General features: G+C 39.2%; 1 protein-coding gene across 2 annotated transcripts; it reads left to right on the plus strand.

The window, feature by feature from the left end:
- Positions 1–360: 360 nt before the first annotated feature.
- Positions 361–16,446, plus strand: padi2 (peptidyl arginine deiminase, type II). Of its 2 annotated transcripts, XM_041979532.1 has the most exons (16): positions 365–563; positions 4,755–4,926; positions 5,085–5,154; positions 5,384–5,445; positions 7,032–7,149; positions 7,543–7,695; positions 7,795–7,982; positions 9,590–9,693; positions 10,036–10,147; positions 10,405–10,512; positions 11,798–11,949; positions 12,088–12,235; positions 12,700–12,793; positions 12,883–12,962; positions 14,876–15,016; positions 15,168–16,446. In XM_041979532.1, the coding sequence occupies exons 1-16, from the start codon at positions 439–441 to the stop codon at positions 15,399–15,401; spliced, it is 2,061 nt and encodes a 686-aa protein (XP_041835466.1). In that variant the 5' UTR covers positions 365–438; the 3' UTR covers positions 15,402–16,446. The 2 variants fall into 2 exon arrangements, with proteins under 2 accessions (XP_041835467.1, XP_041835466.1); XM_041979533.1 differs by lacking the exons at positions 14,876–15,016; positions 15,168–16,446 and adding an exon at positions 13,023–13,271 and having other exon boundaries at positions 361–563; positions 12,883–12,983.
- Positions 16,447–16,647: the final 201 nt, after the last annotated feature.

Genomic DNA, 16,647 nt, shown 5'->3' on the forward strand with positions numbered 1-16,647 from the left:
TCCTTTTACAGGATTGAAGCACAGATTACTAATAGGATTATATAACTCTTTTTTAACACACACATCATACATGTGTGTGTGTGTTTGTGTGTTTGTGTGTAAAGTCTTTAACAGATTGGTTTCCGTCAAAATGCGCATTTTTCGTTTGTAGGTTAAGAAAAAATATGCCCCAGTACTTTCCCATGTTTCAATAAACTACAGGTTCTCAATGAGCTACAAGTAAAGAGTTCAGTAGAGATAAGTAAAGAGTTCAGTAGAGATAAGTAAACAGTCAGACAAGCGATGACAGAGATAGGGGCAGGGGCCGGCCATCTGCTGACCAATCACAGCACAAGTTTAAGCGGTACCTGCAGCCACTCTGTGTTCTCTGCTCAGTTGAGGTGGTGTACGTCTTGGATATCCTGACAACCGAGCAGTCTCAAGGCATTAGATCTGTGGATGTGTCCCGCACATTGTGGGGGGACTGCAGCCATGATTCACCCGCGGACTCTCAGAGTTGATTTTAATAAAACGACAAGCGTCTTGTGCGTAGTCGGCTCGGAGCTTAACGTAAACCTGAACAGGTAAGCCCCAGCGCAGCCCGCTATCATTTATAACACAGATCTAAACAGTATTGATGCGCATTGTTTGGCAAAGTTTGTCTTTTGTCGTCGCTGTGATATAATCAGCATTCAGGCAACCCTCTTTCAATGGCTTCCCTGAACTTTAATGTACATATGCTGTTCAGCTGTTTTTGTCCGGTGATGGTTTAACTTTGTGCATGATTTTATACTGGTAGGTAGCACACTCTAATCCCAGATTATTTGAGTTTACTAGAAATTTGCGTGGAAACCCATTGCCTTAAACCACTTTCGTTTTTACAAATGTTGAAACTAAACATGGGAAGTACCAACATAAGCGACTATTTGATTTTACTCAAACCCATGAATTCACTTAACTAATTCTCATTCTACCCCCTAGTTGTTTGAACTAATTTTCTTAAATCAGATTTACGGAAATTGTTTAGTTCTTTTAAATAAAGACTTAATCACACTGACTCATTTTCATGGAAGGGGAACTTAAAAGACCACTGTGTTCCAAATAATGTCTGATTAATCTATCAATTACTTAAGAATTGCATTGATCTTCGTCAATCACGTTAATAAGATCCATCTTTGCATATATTTGCAACAGAAAGTGTACAAAACTACAATCTCCAGACCTGAGAAAGTGGCAATAGGTGACCATCATCACTTTACCCTGATGTAATGAAGGGTGTGGTGTTGGGTGTGTGTTTTTTTTTTTTTGTTTTTTTTGTTTTTTTTTTCTGTACTGTCGTCTCACTCATGTTGCCATCTTTAAAATTCAAACAGGGCAGAACTTTCCAACATTGTTTAATTGAAAACATAACACAAGAAGTAAAGCACACAACGCAAATTAATAGCATAGCAATCCCAAAAGGTTACATTTATGCTGCATATTTATCTCTCATGAGCCTTTGTGGTCCAGATATGTTGAGTTTTGAAAATAGCTCACCCACTCGGACAGAAATATAACATGTTCAGTTATCTTTGTTAATCATTATTATTAAACTGCACAATGTTAAAAACTATTAGAAACAACTTGTTTTAGTAATTAGACACTGTTTATACAAAACATAAAATGATATTTATTCACTCCTAAAATGTTTATATTCAACTAAAATCTGGGCTAAGGGTGTATGAGATGGTTTGTGTCCATTGTTTCCACTATTTGTCAGTATAATGATAGAATAATCATTAAAAACAGCAGTCATTATAACACAGTTGCATCATCAGTGGTTGAGGATCCAGAGCAAGTTTGGTAGATCAGTTCTCTGATTCTCCTTTCCACGTGTTGAATCAGCACCCCACAGACAAGAGTTTCAACAAATTCTGAATTTTAAAGGCATCATGAATGTAGTATTTGTTAAAGGATTGCTGTATTAGACTATTTGTTTCGCCACAGATATGCCAAAAAAACTACAGGCGTGATTTAGGATGCCATTGTTCGCTTACAGGATGCCATCTGTATGCAGACCCTGGTGGGGGCAGAACTCGTGTTTTTTTGTTTTGTACAGTGCAGAGAATCAACAATCCATCGTTGTTACTGTCAACAAGAGACACATTGTTTTTTTTTCCAAAGCAGTGAATGCTATGGCCACTGTTCTGCCAAATACCAGCCTACATAGCCCAACAAAGCAAGGCTGGATTACTGATCCGGTTGAGTGAGACTGGCTCACAGCCGAGCCCCCGGAGCCTCATTGGGCTTTTTTAGAATATCTAGCAAACAGTATCTTGGACAGGACCTCTGTGACTGCAGCATCTCTTGACATGTTGACATTCTAACCTTTGGGTACTCAGTAGTCATTACTTCATTATTACATATGTGAGTACTAGTGGGCCAGACTGCACCCTTCCACAAACGTACACTCCCTTTTGATCTCGGTGAGGCTTGTTAAGCTTCTGACTCTTGCATGACTGTAATGCTGTCATGTATAAACACCTGCCAAACATCTCTGTGTTGATTCTTGCTTCACCTGTCCTGCCACATTTTGCCCTGATAAACACACACAGACAGAAGGTTAATAAGATGTGGTAAAAATAAAAGTTTGACATCACTCAAATGCCATAGTTCATGGAGACTGTTATCAAAGTTGACTTTTTTGTGTCTCAATAATGAAGGAGTTGTTGGGGTTGTGATTCCAGTGTGTGTGATGGACCAGAATTCACCTTGTTAACTTTTTCTGTAAAGTACCCTGACAAGTTGTTATTTCAATAAAGTAAACTGAACTCACTTCAAATCCAGATCTATGGCTTGTGCACAAATGCACTGTGTTTATATTACCAGTCCAGATAAAACAGTCTGACCCTGCTGCTGTAATCTGGATAATATTAGAAAGTCATCTCACAAACAGACTGGGAGTGATTAATAATACTCTTGCTCTTTACATATGTGGGGCATGGTTTCTCTTTTAATGGCCACCATAAAAAAAGGTTGATGTTATGACTGCATGGTGTTTATTCCTAACACATGTTAGGAATGTTTTAAATAAAATATGATAAATTGTGTTCATTTTTCACATATAAGTTTTAAAATCTGGTGTTTTGATAATGCCGACTTTACACTTATTTCAGAAAAGAAAATCCAAACTTATAATCAAGTGAAGTTTATTCATAAAGCACATTTAAAATGACTGAAAGTTAACAAGGGCTGTACATTAAAATAGAAAAATCAAGGCATCACAAACATAAAAGACCAACACTAAGAAAAATGAAAACAGCCGATAGAAGCAATAGAACAAGTGGAAGCAAAAAGCAGAATTTAAATTAAAAAAGAAACTGAAAATAAATTAACAAAACAGTTTTTTTAAGACAAAACTTAAAACCTCATTTTGGGATAGGATAGCATCAAACCCTGTTTCCTCTGTGTGTCAACGTTGATGACATGACTAAAAGCAATTTATCTGTATCTTAGTGAGCTAAAAGGCACATTTATCTGTAAAGAGTCAAATCATTCAAAGATAGTGGCCTTTCTTAGTTTCTCCTTTATTTGTCACCTTTACCAGATTAATTCAAATTACTTAAATTGCTTGTTATTTTTTCTCTTTTGTTGTTGTTGTTTTTTTTTTTTTTTAATCAATGACGAGTATTTTTGGACTATATTTTGACACCTGTTACGAAATATGAGCTTGTGGCTTGCTTGTCAGTGCTGTTCCTCATGTGTACATGTACAAGTTACTTTTAAAAAGTAGCTTGTACATGTATGTGCAGAAGTCTTGAGTCACCTCTCATTTTTTTGTACATTAAAATGGAAATGAGAAATAGTTACTGCACTTTATTACATTATAGACAAACATAAATGAAAATACAGTAAGGGAAAACAAAAGTTTGTAAAGTTTTAAAGAGGTTGGTAAGACCCAGTTAATTCTTTAACAAGGGCTGGATACTCTTAGACAAGCTTTCTTGTAATTTCTTCAAGTAGTCTTTAGAAATAATTTTCCAGGCTTCTTGAATGACTTTTCAAAGCTTTTCCTTGGTGGTTGTTGGCTGCTTTCTGTTTTGTTCTCTGCCAAAATAATAATAATAAAATAATAACTTAGATTCATACAGTGCCTTACAAGGAACCCAAGGAAATTTCACAACAACAAAACAATTTAACAAAAAGCAAAAATAATCAGATTAAATGCAGAGTCCAGATTCAGGGCATAACAGAACTCAGACGGGAGACAGATCCACGTGATTGGAGCAGCCATACTGAAAACGCTGTCCCCATGGATACAGATATTAGTATGGGTGAAGGAGGTCCTACAGCTACTGAGGGGCTAGGCCACTGAAGAATTTATGGGTAAGAAGAAGGATCTTGGAGATGATGTGTTATTTGCCTTGGAGCCACTAAAGAGGGATTAGGGTGGGGGAGATATGTTGCAGTTGTTTGGTGCATGTTACAAGTCTGGCAGCTAACTTTGGACATACTGGAATCTGTCCAGGGCTTTGCCAGAATACCCAAACAGGACCCTATTACAGTAATGCAGCTAGGTGATGTTAAATCTCAGCTACAGAGTCAGTGAGTGCCAGTAAAGACCTTCAGAAAGCCTTGAAAATTATTGCTTAGGACCACTTTGAGATGATAAAAAAGTCTGTCTTCTTGGAAGCAAAATATAAAGAAACAATGGAGGCTCAAGACTTTTGAACAGTAACATATGTAATAAGTTAAAAGCCCAGCATTTATCTAAATATTGTCTGTCTGGCTCTCAGGAGTGCCCCTCCCAACTCCAAGTTCTTCTCAGTGAAATGTACTCCCAGTGTTCAGTACACCATAACTCCACCACCTCAAGAGACATCCCATCTCTCTCCCATCCCTCTTAAGGGAAACTCAGTCCTACTAATCAGCATGAGTCACGCCAGTCAACATGAAAATGATAGCAAGGTAAGTTAAGACAGAAGAAATGCAGTTAAACCCACTCTACCTTCAGTATTCGTAGCCTGAGCTTAATTTGGTTTGATTTTGGTTTATAGCTGATAAGATAATAAGAGGAAGCATTTAACCGTTTTATGCACATCAGCAACTTGCCTTTCTGTTACAAGCTGTCTGTTCGCTACTATGGAGAGAACAAAGACTCCTTGGGGATAGCAGTCCTGCACCTGACAGCTGTTGGTAAGTTCGTTTGTACTGAATAAGATGAAGTCTGTGATTAGTTGTTAAGATATTGCTGTAGTTTCAGTGGGGCATTACAACATGTAAACATGACTATTATCAAAGGGAAATTTTCGACAGTTGAGTCATAGTGATTTTAATAGAGGAATGATAAATAATGAAATACGATCTGGAATAACAATAATATGCCAATGCAAAATGTCATCAGCAAGATATGTCTGTCTCTCAGAGATCTCTCTGGATGTGGACGCTGACAGAGATGGCATTGTGGAGAAAAACAACCCCAATAAGGTGATTCCAATTGTTTATTTCACATCAAATGGAGGAGAAAGGTTCAGTATTACACTGATTGTAACTCTGTTCATGAAATTAATTCTGCACTGAATATGGCAAGTGAAAATATGCTCTGCAAATTCAAGATGCCCAAACCATCTCACTGACAGCATTCTATTAAGAGGACTAGAGGATCCACTCCAAGCCCCCTTTAGATTTAGTGAGCTCCTCACCCAACCTCTCAGACTAAGTCCACCTTCTGAAGGAACCTTATTTCAGCTGCTTGAATCTGCAAACTCATTCTTTTGGTCACTACTCAAATCTCGTGACCATAAGTGGGGGTTGGAACCTAAAGATTAAAGCTTTGGTGTTTGACTCAGCTTGCTCTTTGCCACAACAGACTAGTGCAGTGCCCTCAATACTTTTGATGATGTCCCAAACCATCTGTCCCTCTCCTGCTCCATCCTACTATCACTTGCAAACAAGTTTAAAAACTACTTTAACCCTTCTGCTTGAGGCAAAGACTCATCCAGGGAACATTCCACTCTTTTCCAGTTGAGAACTATGGCCTCAGACTTAGTGCAGCTGGCTTTTATCCTAACTGCTTCACATTCACTGTTGCAAACCACCCTAGTGTGTGCTAGGGATATTGGCCTGAGGAAGCCAACAGAACCACATCATCTGCAAAAGGGCCCTTAGGTTCCCAAACCAGACACCCTCCTCTCAACAACTGTGTTTCCTGTCAATGAACACTACAAACAGGATTGTTGACAAGATGCAGTATTGATGGAGTGCAACTCACACTATAAACAAGTTCAACTTTGTGTTGTGAATGCGGACCCTGCTCTTGCTGTGATCATACAGGGATCCAATAGCGTGCAACAGTGACTTCAGCACCCTGTATTTCCATAGAGTCTCCTGAGGGACACAGTCAAAAGCCTTCTCTAAGTCCACAAAATGCATTTAAACTGAATGGTCAAACCCTCATGACCCCATTAGCAACTCTGCAAGGGTAATGCTCTCGTTTACTGTTCCGTGACCTGATTGAATCCCACACTGCTCCTCCTGAATCTTAGGTTAGACAGTCAGCCAGAATCTCCTTTCCAATACCCTTGAGTAAACTTTCCCAGACAGGCTGAGAGGTGCGATCTCCCTATAGTTAGATCGCACTCTCTCTGGTCCCTCTTTTTAAAAATGGGGACCATCACCCTAGTCTGTCACTCCACAGGTGTTTTTCTGAATCTCCAAAGCAAAACTGAAAATGCATGGCATCAAAAACAGCTCCACAACATCCAGAGCCTTCAGTATCTGAGTGGCTAATCTTCTCCAAGCCCACTTCCTCATGTAAAAATGAATGAATAAATAAAATTTATGAAGCAGTTTTACTAAACAGTCTTACAATGGACTGGTGACCAGTTGAGGGTGTCCCTTGCCTCTCATTTAGTAGCTGTTGGGATAGGCTCCAGCCCTCCTGCAACCCAGTGTTAAGAAAAGTGGGTATGGAAAATGGATGGATGGATATTTTCACTGCACTTATTGCTTTACATTTTCAGCAACTATTGAGTCCTGTAATTTACACTTTTGTTATGTTGAAAATCTGTTAGGGATCTTGGGAATGGGGTTCCAATGGGCATGGAGCCGTCCTTTTGGTTAACTGTGACTCAGAGAGGACCTATCTGAAGAAACCAGACAGTCAGGAAGACTACATCTCCAAAGTGTCTGGTAAACCAGCATCAGAGCAACTTACTATTCATCAATAACATTTTTATTTTTAATTTTCCCCTATCAGGACATTTTCGTAACCAAGCAACTTCTTCTGTTCTTAGTCAGTCGATCAAAGAAAAGTCTTTTGACTGCTGTCTAAGTATAGAGGACAAGATCTGAAAGGATTGTTGTGTTATACATGGAACAAACCAGTTGAGCTGGAATTTGGGAGTAAAAGCAAAGTTTTTTATGCATGAACAGGTTAAGATATTAGTGTTATAATACTAATACTAATACTTACATGTAGCCCAATAGTTAAATGCTTGAAAAAGTCTCAGATAAGTGTATTGTGCATCATGATTCGCATCTAGAATTAAATTTCACTGAGTGTGACTTTCTGTGGATTTGCAGATCTTAAGGACATGTCACTTATGGTGCTTCGGACCAGAGGCCCTGCACGACTCCCAGATGGCTACAAACTCACCATGCACGTCTCTCAGGGAGATGCAGAAAGCATTCGAGTCTTCAGACCTGGAACCCCTAGTCTGTTGAATAATACCCTGCGTGAGTAAGAATGATAGCTGATAAAACCCATTACAATAATGTACAAACTGTTTTCCCCAAATTAAGCAGCTTATAGTTCTTAAAATCTTAAATTTGCAGGGAAACTCTACAGTGTCTTTGTGAAGGACTATCCACTGGTGCTGAGCAGTGAGGTTCTGTCCCAGGAAGTGCCTTACCTTGGAGGCACAGCAGAGATGAACTTTTATGTGGAGGGCCTCAGGTTTCCTGACAAAGACTTTGATGGACTCATCAGCATCAACCTCAGCCTGTTAGAACCCATCTCTGCTGTAAGACCTACAGTATAACATCCACAATTTAATGCATAGTTATTCATTTTTCTTTGTAAAACTGATTTATATAATATTGTATAAAACTACAACAACATAATTTAAGAAAAAAGTAAATTAGGGTCCATTTGTTGGTGTTTTAGAAATATTTGAAACACATACCACAGTTTTTTCTAGTGATTTTGTTAAAAGCTTCCAGCAAAGCTAGTACATTCTAGCTACTTTCTCCCAGAGATGGTTTACTATGAGGCATAATTAATTATTTGGCCAATCCATCATCTTCTGCCACTCATCTGAGGTTGAGTTGCAGTGGCAGCAGCTTCAACAGAGAGGCCAAATCTTTCCACTGCTTGCCACCTCTTCCAGCACTTCCAGGGGAATCCTCAGGCATTCCGAGGTCAGCTGAGAGACATAGTCCATCCAATGTGTCCTGGGTTTTCCCTGGGGGCTCCTTCTGGTGGCACATGTCTAGGAGACATCCTAACTAGATGCCTGAGACACCACATCTGGCTCCTCCTAATTCAGAGCTACAGTGACTCTACTTAGACCCCCTACTGGATAACTTGGCTTCCCAATTTATCTCTAAGAGAGAGCCCAGACACAGTGTGAAAGAAAGTCGTTTTAATTCTCCCACTCATATGTTCCACACTTGTGAACAAGACCCCAAGAAACTTGAACTCCTTGGGGCAGAATCTTATTCACAATTAGAAGAGGGCATGCTGCCTTTTTCCAGCTTAGCATCATGGTTTTGGAGATGCTGATTGTGATCCCAGCAATGTCGCCCTTGCACCTGCAAACATCTCCAGTGGGAGTCGAAGATCACGGCCTGAGTAAGCCCTGCCTAAGCTGTGTTCCACTTGGCCTACTGGTATCTATTAGCTGCCTTCAGAATCCCAAAGGCTAAAAATAGGATAATAGTATTCCTTCTTCAGCTTGATGAAATTCTTCACTGCTGGTGTCCACCAACGGGTTCGAGTGTTACCACCATGACAGGCTCTGACCACAAAACAACAACGGTTTCGGTTGACCATCCTGACAATGGAAGCATGGAACATGGCCGATTCAAACTCAGTGTCAAAGTTCTGCCTGAAGTGGGAGTCGAAGCTCCTTCTGACAGGGACTCTACCAGACTTTCCCAGCAGATCACAAAACCTTTGGGCCTTTCCTCCCCCGCCATCAGAGCCAACTCACCACCTGTTGGTGATCAGTTGACAGCTCCTTACCAGGAAAAGTCCGTCTTGGGTGACCCTACCAGAGTCATAAAGCACTTCACAATCAACTAGTATCATTGGGACACACAAATCCCTCCACCATGACAAGGAGGGGTAAGAATCAGACGGTCATCAAATTTTGACTATGAGAAGGAGCAATTTTATGTGAGCACAAACTTACTGGAAAGAAGACATTTACAAAAAACAAACAAAAAAACTACCTGTTATCTAAGATTCAAGGTTTAGTTTTAGTCAAACCAACATATTTAAACTTTAAATATGTTGGTGTTCATGTTTAGCACATGGTTTGAAATGTATTCGGCTACACTGCATTACAAAAAGACATGAGAACAAATAAACAAAGATTACTCATCATTCTCTTTCAAAATTTAACAGGGCCTTCCTGAGACGCCCATTTTCACAGACAAAGTTGTCTTCAGAGTGGCTCCATGGATCATGACACCCAACACCCTCCAGCCTGTGGAGGTGTTTGTCTGCAGGTTAGACTGGACTTATGAATATTTAAAGATGACTGTGACCATAGATGAGTCAACAGGATGCGATACTGTTACAAATTCCTTTTAACATTAACTCATACCTTAAAAAAAGCTGCGCATAAACATGACTGTACAGTTATTGTTGTTGATATTGCTGATTCTTTACATGCTTGACTGTTTAATGTGAATCTTTGTAAAAAATATAAATAAATGTTGGTTTATACCATAAAACTTAAGATAATTTTGCTATGTTGAATTTAACAGAACAAAAATCCAGATGAATTTATGTTTTCAAACCTGCAAAATGTTGCTTAATGAAAACCACTTGTCTGCCTGTGGTTTCAGTACTTCTGATAACTACCAGTTCCTGAAAGGAATGAGGAACCTCGTTGCGAAGAGTGGGTACAAACTGAAGATATGCCACGAGTATGTGAACAGAGGAGACCGTTGGATGCAGGTGTGCCGGACTCTTTAAGATTTTAGCTTTACCTCTCACAGTTTATTTGCTTATTTGTATTTGCTATATGTATTGTAAGCATTTTTTCAGTTGTGCTGCTTTTGAATACATAATTTAAATACATTTTAATTAGTTTAATAGAAGAAAAGTCATAGCAGGTTTAAATTAAATTGCAGCTACAGCTACTCTGATAGTTACACAGCAAAAGAAAGGTGCTTATGAATCACCAGATCTTGTTTATTTCATATACTTTTTAGGATGAACTGGAATTTGGATACATTGATTCTCCCCATCACTGGTTTCCTGTTGTTCTGGATTCCCCAAGAGATGGAGATCTTCTAGATTTTCCATATGAGGAGCTACTGGTGAGAGCAAAACTGAAGTTTACAGATATTGAGTGATTTCAAGCTCAAGCTCTCATAGTAGCGTAACAAAAGATTTTTTTAAGAGATTATGTAGAAAGTTTGGTCCAAACCCTATTTTTACAATTGCTGTTTACACATTTACTTCACAGTGGGAAGTTTTATTCCAGAAATATGTTCTCACAGCTAGAAACTAAAGGTAGGGGGTTAGTCTGGGGCTGAGGTCGCCATGGTAATGCTAGTCATCTAGATATCTAAAAGTTTCTCGGTGAGAGGGCCCCACAGGTGGACCAGATCTGCCTGGAATTCCTCAAAGCTCTAGATGTTGTGGGGCTGTCTTGGTTGACATACTTCTGCAACATCGCATGGACATCGGGGACAGTGCCTGTATGTTGGCTGACTGCAGTGCTCATTCTACTCTGTAAGAGGGGGGGACCAGAGGGTGTGTTCTCTCTCACTTCTCAACCTCTCTGGTAAAGTCTATTCAGGGGTTCAGGAGAGGAGGAGCTGTCGAATAGTCAAACTTTGGATTGGGAGGGTATGGGAGTTCACCCACCCAGTTTACATGTGCTTTGTGGACTTGGAGGAGAATCAGCACCTCCAAATCTGAGACCATGGTCCTCAGCGGGAAAAGAGTGGAATGCCCTCTTCGGGTTGGGAATGATATTCTTCTCCAAATGAAGGAGTTCAGGTCTTCTTCTTGAATGAGGGAAGAATGAAGTGGGAGGTAGACGAACAGATCGATATGGGATCCACAGTGATGAGGGCTCTGCATTGGTCTGCTGAGCCTATGGGTGAAGCTCTCAATTCACTTCTTGATCTATATTCCTACCTTCCCCTATGACCAATAGCTGTAGGTAGTCACCTAAAAAAATAGATCACAGATACAAGTGGCTGAAATGAGTTTCCTCTGCAGGGTGTCTGGGCTCTCCCATAGTGATAGAGTGAGAAGCTCAGTCATCTAGTCAAGCTCAGAGCAGAGCTGCTGATCCTCCACATCGAGAGGAACCAGATGAGATGGCATCTAGTTAGGATGGCCGCCTGGGCACTTTCCTGGGGAGGTTTTTCCAGAGAAGTGCCAGGCTGGCATGGGAACACCTTAAGATTCTCATGGGGGACTTTGTCTGTACTCAGTTTCAGTTTTTTTGATTTATTATTTTTTTTATTTGTTTTTTTTAGATGTAATTACAGTGTTATATTAATGGAATTATTTCTACTGTTGTAGAAAATAAGAGTAATAAACAACTGCTTGTCTTGAAGAGATCTTTAACCAAATTTTTGTTCACAGGGCCCTGACTTTGGCTATGTGACAAGGGTTGCAGAGAGGAAAGATGTGACCGGTTTGGACTCATTCGGTAATCTGGAGGTCAGTCCTCCTGTCACTGTAAATGGCAAAAATTTCCCTCTGGGCAGAATCATCATCGGGGTGGCTTTCCCCACGTGAGTAACACATCACAGATTAGTTCCTATCTTATGCAGAGTAGTTTATATGATTAATACATCCAGTTTCTTGATGTGGAGCAATAAAACGAGCAGGTGACAGGGTTTGTGCAAATCAATTCTTTTTGTCTTTTTAAGGGCAACTAAAGGTCGAAACATGACCAAAGTAGTTCAAGACTTCCTGTGGGCTCAGAAGGTTCAGGAGCCCATTGCCTTATTTTCTGACTGGCTCCTCGTTGGCCACGTAGATGAATTCATGACTTTTGTTCCTGCACCAGACAGAAAGGTAAGTGTAGCATTTCATCCAAATACCAAACTTCAGAAATACGGGTGAGAGATAAATTAAAGACAAAACCTGTATACAGTGTCATCTCGGCCTCCATGTATAACCAGAACAGCTCTGATTTTCTTGGCATGAGAGTTATTAATCTGTGGCTCTCTGCTGGAGGGATTCTTCTAAAAGATTTTCTATTATTTTATGAGTTAACGGAGAAAAATGTTGTTCTAAATCTGTAATTGGAAAAAGTGGATGCAAACCATGTCAGTGAAATGTACCTCCAGCATAGCAGAGTCACCTGATCTGCTCACTGTAGGTGCCAACAGATAAGAGATTTCCTTTAATTTGTCCCCTTTTTTTTAAAGGTTTCCTGGTTAAAATGTCCATGCAGTTACATTCACTGTGGAATTGTATAATCTCTCCGGATATGAAAGCAGCAGTGTTATCTTTACCTCTTTTGTTCCTGGTCACAGGGTTTCCGTCTGCTGCTGGCCAGCCCAGACGCAGTCTACAAACTATTCAGAGGCTTACAGAATGATGGACATGGACAAGCCAAACTGTTTGAGGGTACAGAAGGCATACTGATTTCAGTATTCTAAATTATATGTTAAAATAACTAATCTAATTGTATTAATGTTGTACAATGTTTGCAAAAGGTCTGATAGATGAAGAACCAGTGACAGTGGAGGAGATACTAAATGATGAAGAACTCCAGGCTGAGAATAACTATGTGCAGGTAAGCAGGACTGTCATCAACATGCACAGTTCTACACAGACAGAGAACATTGGAGTCAACTCTCTAATTTCAACTATGGGACATGCTCAAACAAGTTCCACTCTATAGGAAAGCTTTCTGTGAGATGCTACAACATAGCTGCAGAGATTTGTTAAAGCACATCTGACCGCTAGCAAAACCAAGCATGCTGCCAGCTTTTTGCCTAATCTAAAAAATGTTGGATACAAGTAAGAATAGGATGCTGTAGAAATAAAACTAAGAATTTAAATTATGACTGAAAGCCTAACATTTACAACCGTCTCCCACAACCTTTACAGCTGGTACCATCAGTCACCATCAGAGTGACTCTGATGATGAAGACACAGAAGGTGTCGAAAACTCAGTCCTCTGAAGTTTGCACACTAAAGCTGTAAATCCATCAGAGCTCCAGTTATTTCTGCTTTTTTTTTTTTTGCAAATGTTTCAGTCAACTTGTGCTAAAAGCCAATCCACAATAGTGTGTCTCCAGTAGAGATTTGAAATGTTCCAGTGTTTGTGCCAGTCTGATGTTTAGGGGCAGACTATTCCAGAGTTTGGGACCTGAGAGCTAGATCTCAGTGTTCTTAATAAAGCATGAATAAGCAGCAGCACATAAAGATAAGAAGCTCAGCCATTAAGAACAAAGAGTAAAAATTTAACTGCATACAGGTGCTTGAAAAGCAATGTCTGACTTTCATTGGTTAAATTTTATAGAATTTTTATTTATTATTACTTTTGTCAGATTCAAGTTATTTCTGTGACCGTTGTGAGTTTTTCTTTCATTAACCGAAGGGTACCAACAATTTTGTTCACGTCTGTAAATCAACTTTTTCATGATATTCTAATTTTATGACGAGCACCTGTACTGTAAGACTAGAAGCCAGTGAAGAGACACTAATACTAGGGTTATTTTCTCCTTTTGTTTAATACCAGTGAATTTTGGACCAGCTAGAAACGATGAATAGAAAACTGGTTCAAACCAAAGTATAGAGTTGCAGTTATCCAATCTGCAGGTAATGAACAGGTGGATAACATGTTCAAAGACATTAGCAGGAAGGTGTTACTTTACCTTAGCTAACTGTCTGAGGTGGAAAAAGCTAGATTGTTTAAGTTCAAGTCTTGTTCAAGTTTAAAAGACCCATCCAGGAACACTTCGAGGTTTGTAATATTTTTCTCACAGTAAGCTAATCAGACCAGAGCACTGTCAACATCTGGAATAACAGAATTGTCTAAAATATATATTTTCTTTGTTTTATTTTAATTTAATTTGAAGAAATTTAAAGACACCCACTGTTAAATGTCATCAAGGCAACGTAATAACAGAACCAAGAAGTCTGTCCCTGGTCATCTGCAAAGCAGTGAAAAGAGATGTTATAATTGGAAAAAATGGATCTTTTAAGGCAATTGAGGAAATTGAGCCATGAGGCACACCATAAGTAAGAGGGGTCTTTTTTTCAGCTCTTGGGGCCCTTGTTTACCAAAAAAGATCTTTCAGTTAAATATGACTGAAACCACTGGTTCCAGCTGTGATAGGAGTGTGTCATGGTTGACCATGTCAAAGGCTGCTGACAAGTCCAACAATATGAGGGCTGCAGACTGGCCAGAATTCAGAGTTAAAAGAAGATATGTGAAAACCTTTGAAGGTTCCATCCCAGTGCTATTACATGATTTATTAACAGCCTGAAACTGAAAGACAACCCAAACAAAAATACTTTTGAACCTCTACCTGTTCATTATACTTTCTGCTGTGGGCTTAATGTAGTTTGGTATCTACATTTAAATTTATAATGTGGCATGTCATGTTTTAAGTCGACGAGTTATAACAAGCTGTATCTTGTTTTTTTTTTTTTGTTTTTTTTTTTGTTCGTTTTTTTTTGTCACCTGCTTTTTCTCAGAGCTGCATCGACTGGAACAGGGATGTACTAAAGAGGGAGCTTGGACTAGACGATGATGACATCATTGACCTGCCAATCCTCTTCAAGTTGGTAGCGGAGGAGGAAGACGAGTACAGAGCAGTGGCTTACTACCCTGACATGGTGGGTTCAGAGATGTTTTTCACATGTATCTATTTTCAGCTTTTGTTCCCCATTTAAGAAGCAAATAAAGCTTTTAGCCTTCACAAAAACATATGAAATGGGAGAAAATCCTAAAGCTGATGTCACCTTTGCTTGTGAAACCAATTTCCAGGTGAACATGATTGTCTTGGGGAACAACCTCGGCATCCCGAAGCCATTTGGCCCAAAGGTGAATGGACGGTGTGTCCTTGAGGCTGAGATGTGTTCCCTGATGGAGGGTCTGGGCCTCTGCTGTACATTCATTGATGACTTTGCCTCCTACCACAAACTGCTAGGAGAGGTGCACTGTGGCTCCAACGTCCGCAGGGAACCGTTCGACTTCAAGTGGTGGAATCTGGAGTTTTGAACAAAAAACTGAGAACAAGAGGTTATTGTGGTAGCCCTTAAAGTTGAGATGAAACCTAATGGCACCAGAAAATAACAACTACGCTAAACCCTTCACAAAATTATTTGGGCTTCCTGCAATTGCAGTTAAAGCAACTCCTTATTTCACCACTTGAACACATCACATCTAAAGCTGCAGTAGCAGGAACTGATCTCTTCGTCTCACCATAACTTTGACGAGTGTGCACAGTGACCAGCAAAGCTAGGTTACTGGTATTCTTTGTTCCTAACAAATATTTAAAATAAAACTGGAAAACAGGAGACCCTTTTACAGCATTTCAATTTCCCTCTGAGATTCATAAAATATTTTTCATTTTAGGATTCTAACTTAGGCAGATTTTCAGATTACAAGATTGTTTTAGCAGACTTGGATACAACAGAAGAGGTTTACTTTGCTGTCAAAGCCTTACAAAATGTTTGTCTTAAACTCACATTGTTTTGTTCTGTCATTTTAAAATAAGTGCCTTTTTGTCATCTCAGATTTTTTTGCAGTGTAATAACCTTTATAAAGGCCAGTACTGATAAATATTTCAATGTAAATATGCCAGAATTAGACTAAAGGCTACTTTACATCAGTAATATCTGTATTAACTTTTTTTTAATCAAGCAATAATAAGGCTACGCCAGGGTTGGATCTTGGTGTGCATATTCATCTTTATTAAGTTGAGAAGAACATTTCAATCAAGCACACAGAAGATTTGTTCCTAGTGTTAAAGTGGTTCTTGGCCACTGGCATACAAGCACAGATAAACGGTACCACATAACAATGTGCAGTAATAATACAAAGCCACAAGAGGGCAGACTTTATCTACTCAAGCATTTTCATGTTCCGATATACTACAGTTATTTTGTTTTATTTATTTATTTTTTGTTTGTTTTTTTCTCCAGAAACCTCTAAATGACTGTAACACTTTTGTTTTGCTATGACTGAAAATGTCTTCTTTGTTATCTTATGAGCCATTTGATGCTAAAAGACTGAATTAATAAAGTTTGAACTGTTGGCTGTTTTGCGTTGTCCAGTGTTTTTAATTTTTTGTAATGTTATACATTGTAAATGAACTCACTCGACAATAAAGACTTGTTTCAGTCAAAAAAACTGAGCTTATGTATCAGATCTTGTATTTCTAATAAACTTTAAACAGAAAAGTAAAGCAAATCAAAGCCTTCCCTGCACTGTAAAAGGTTCACTACAGTCAAAAATAAACTCA

This window comes from Melanotaenia boesemani, chromosome 3 (genome assembly GCF_017639745.1).
Source record: "Melanotaenia boesemani isolate fMelBoe1 chromosome 3, fMelBoe1.pri, whole genome shotgun sequence".
NCBI classification, from domain to species: Eukaryota; Metazoa; Chordata; class Actinopteri; order Atheriniformes; family Melanotaeniidae; genus Melanotaenia; species Melanotaenia boesemani.

What these genes read in the sequence shown, in the direction of transcription:
- padi2 (XM_041979532.1), top strand. Translation starts at nt 439, where the DNA reads ATGTGTCCCGCACATTGTGGGGGGACTGCAGCCATGATTCACCCGCGG. An exon ending in CTTAACGTAAACCTGAACAG is followed by an intron (nt 564 to 4,754) that starts GTAAGCCCCAGC and finishes TCTGGCTCTCAG; the next exon opens with GAGTGCCCCTCCCAACTCCA. An exon ending in CCTGCACCTGACAGCTGTTG is followed by an intron (nt 5,155 to 5,383) that starts GTAAGTTCGTTT and finishes TCTGTCTCTCAG; the next exon opens with AGATCTCTCTGGATGTGGAC.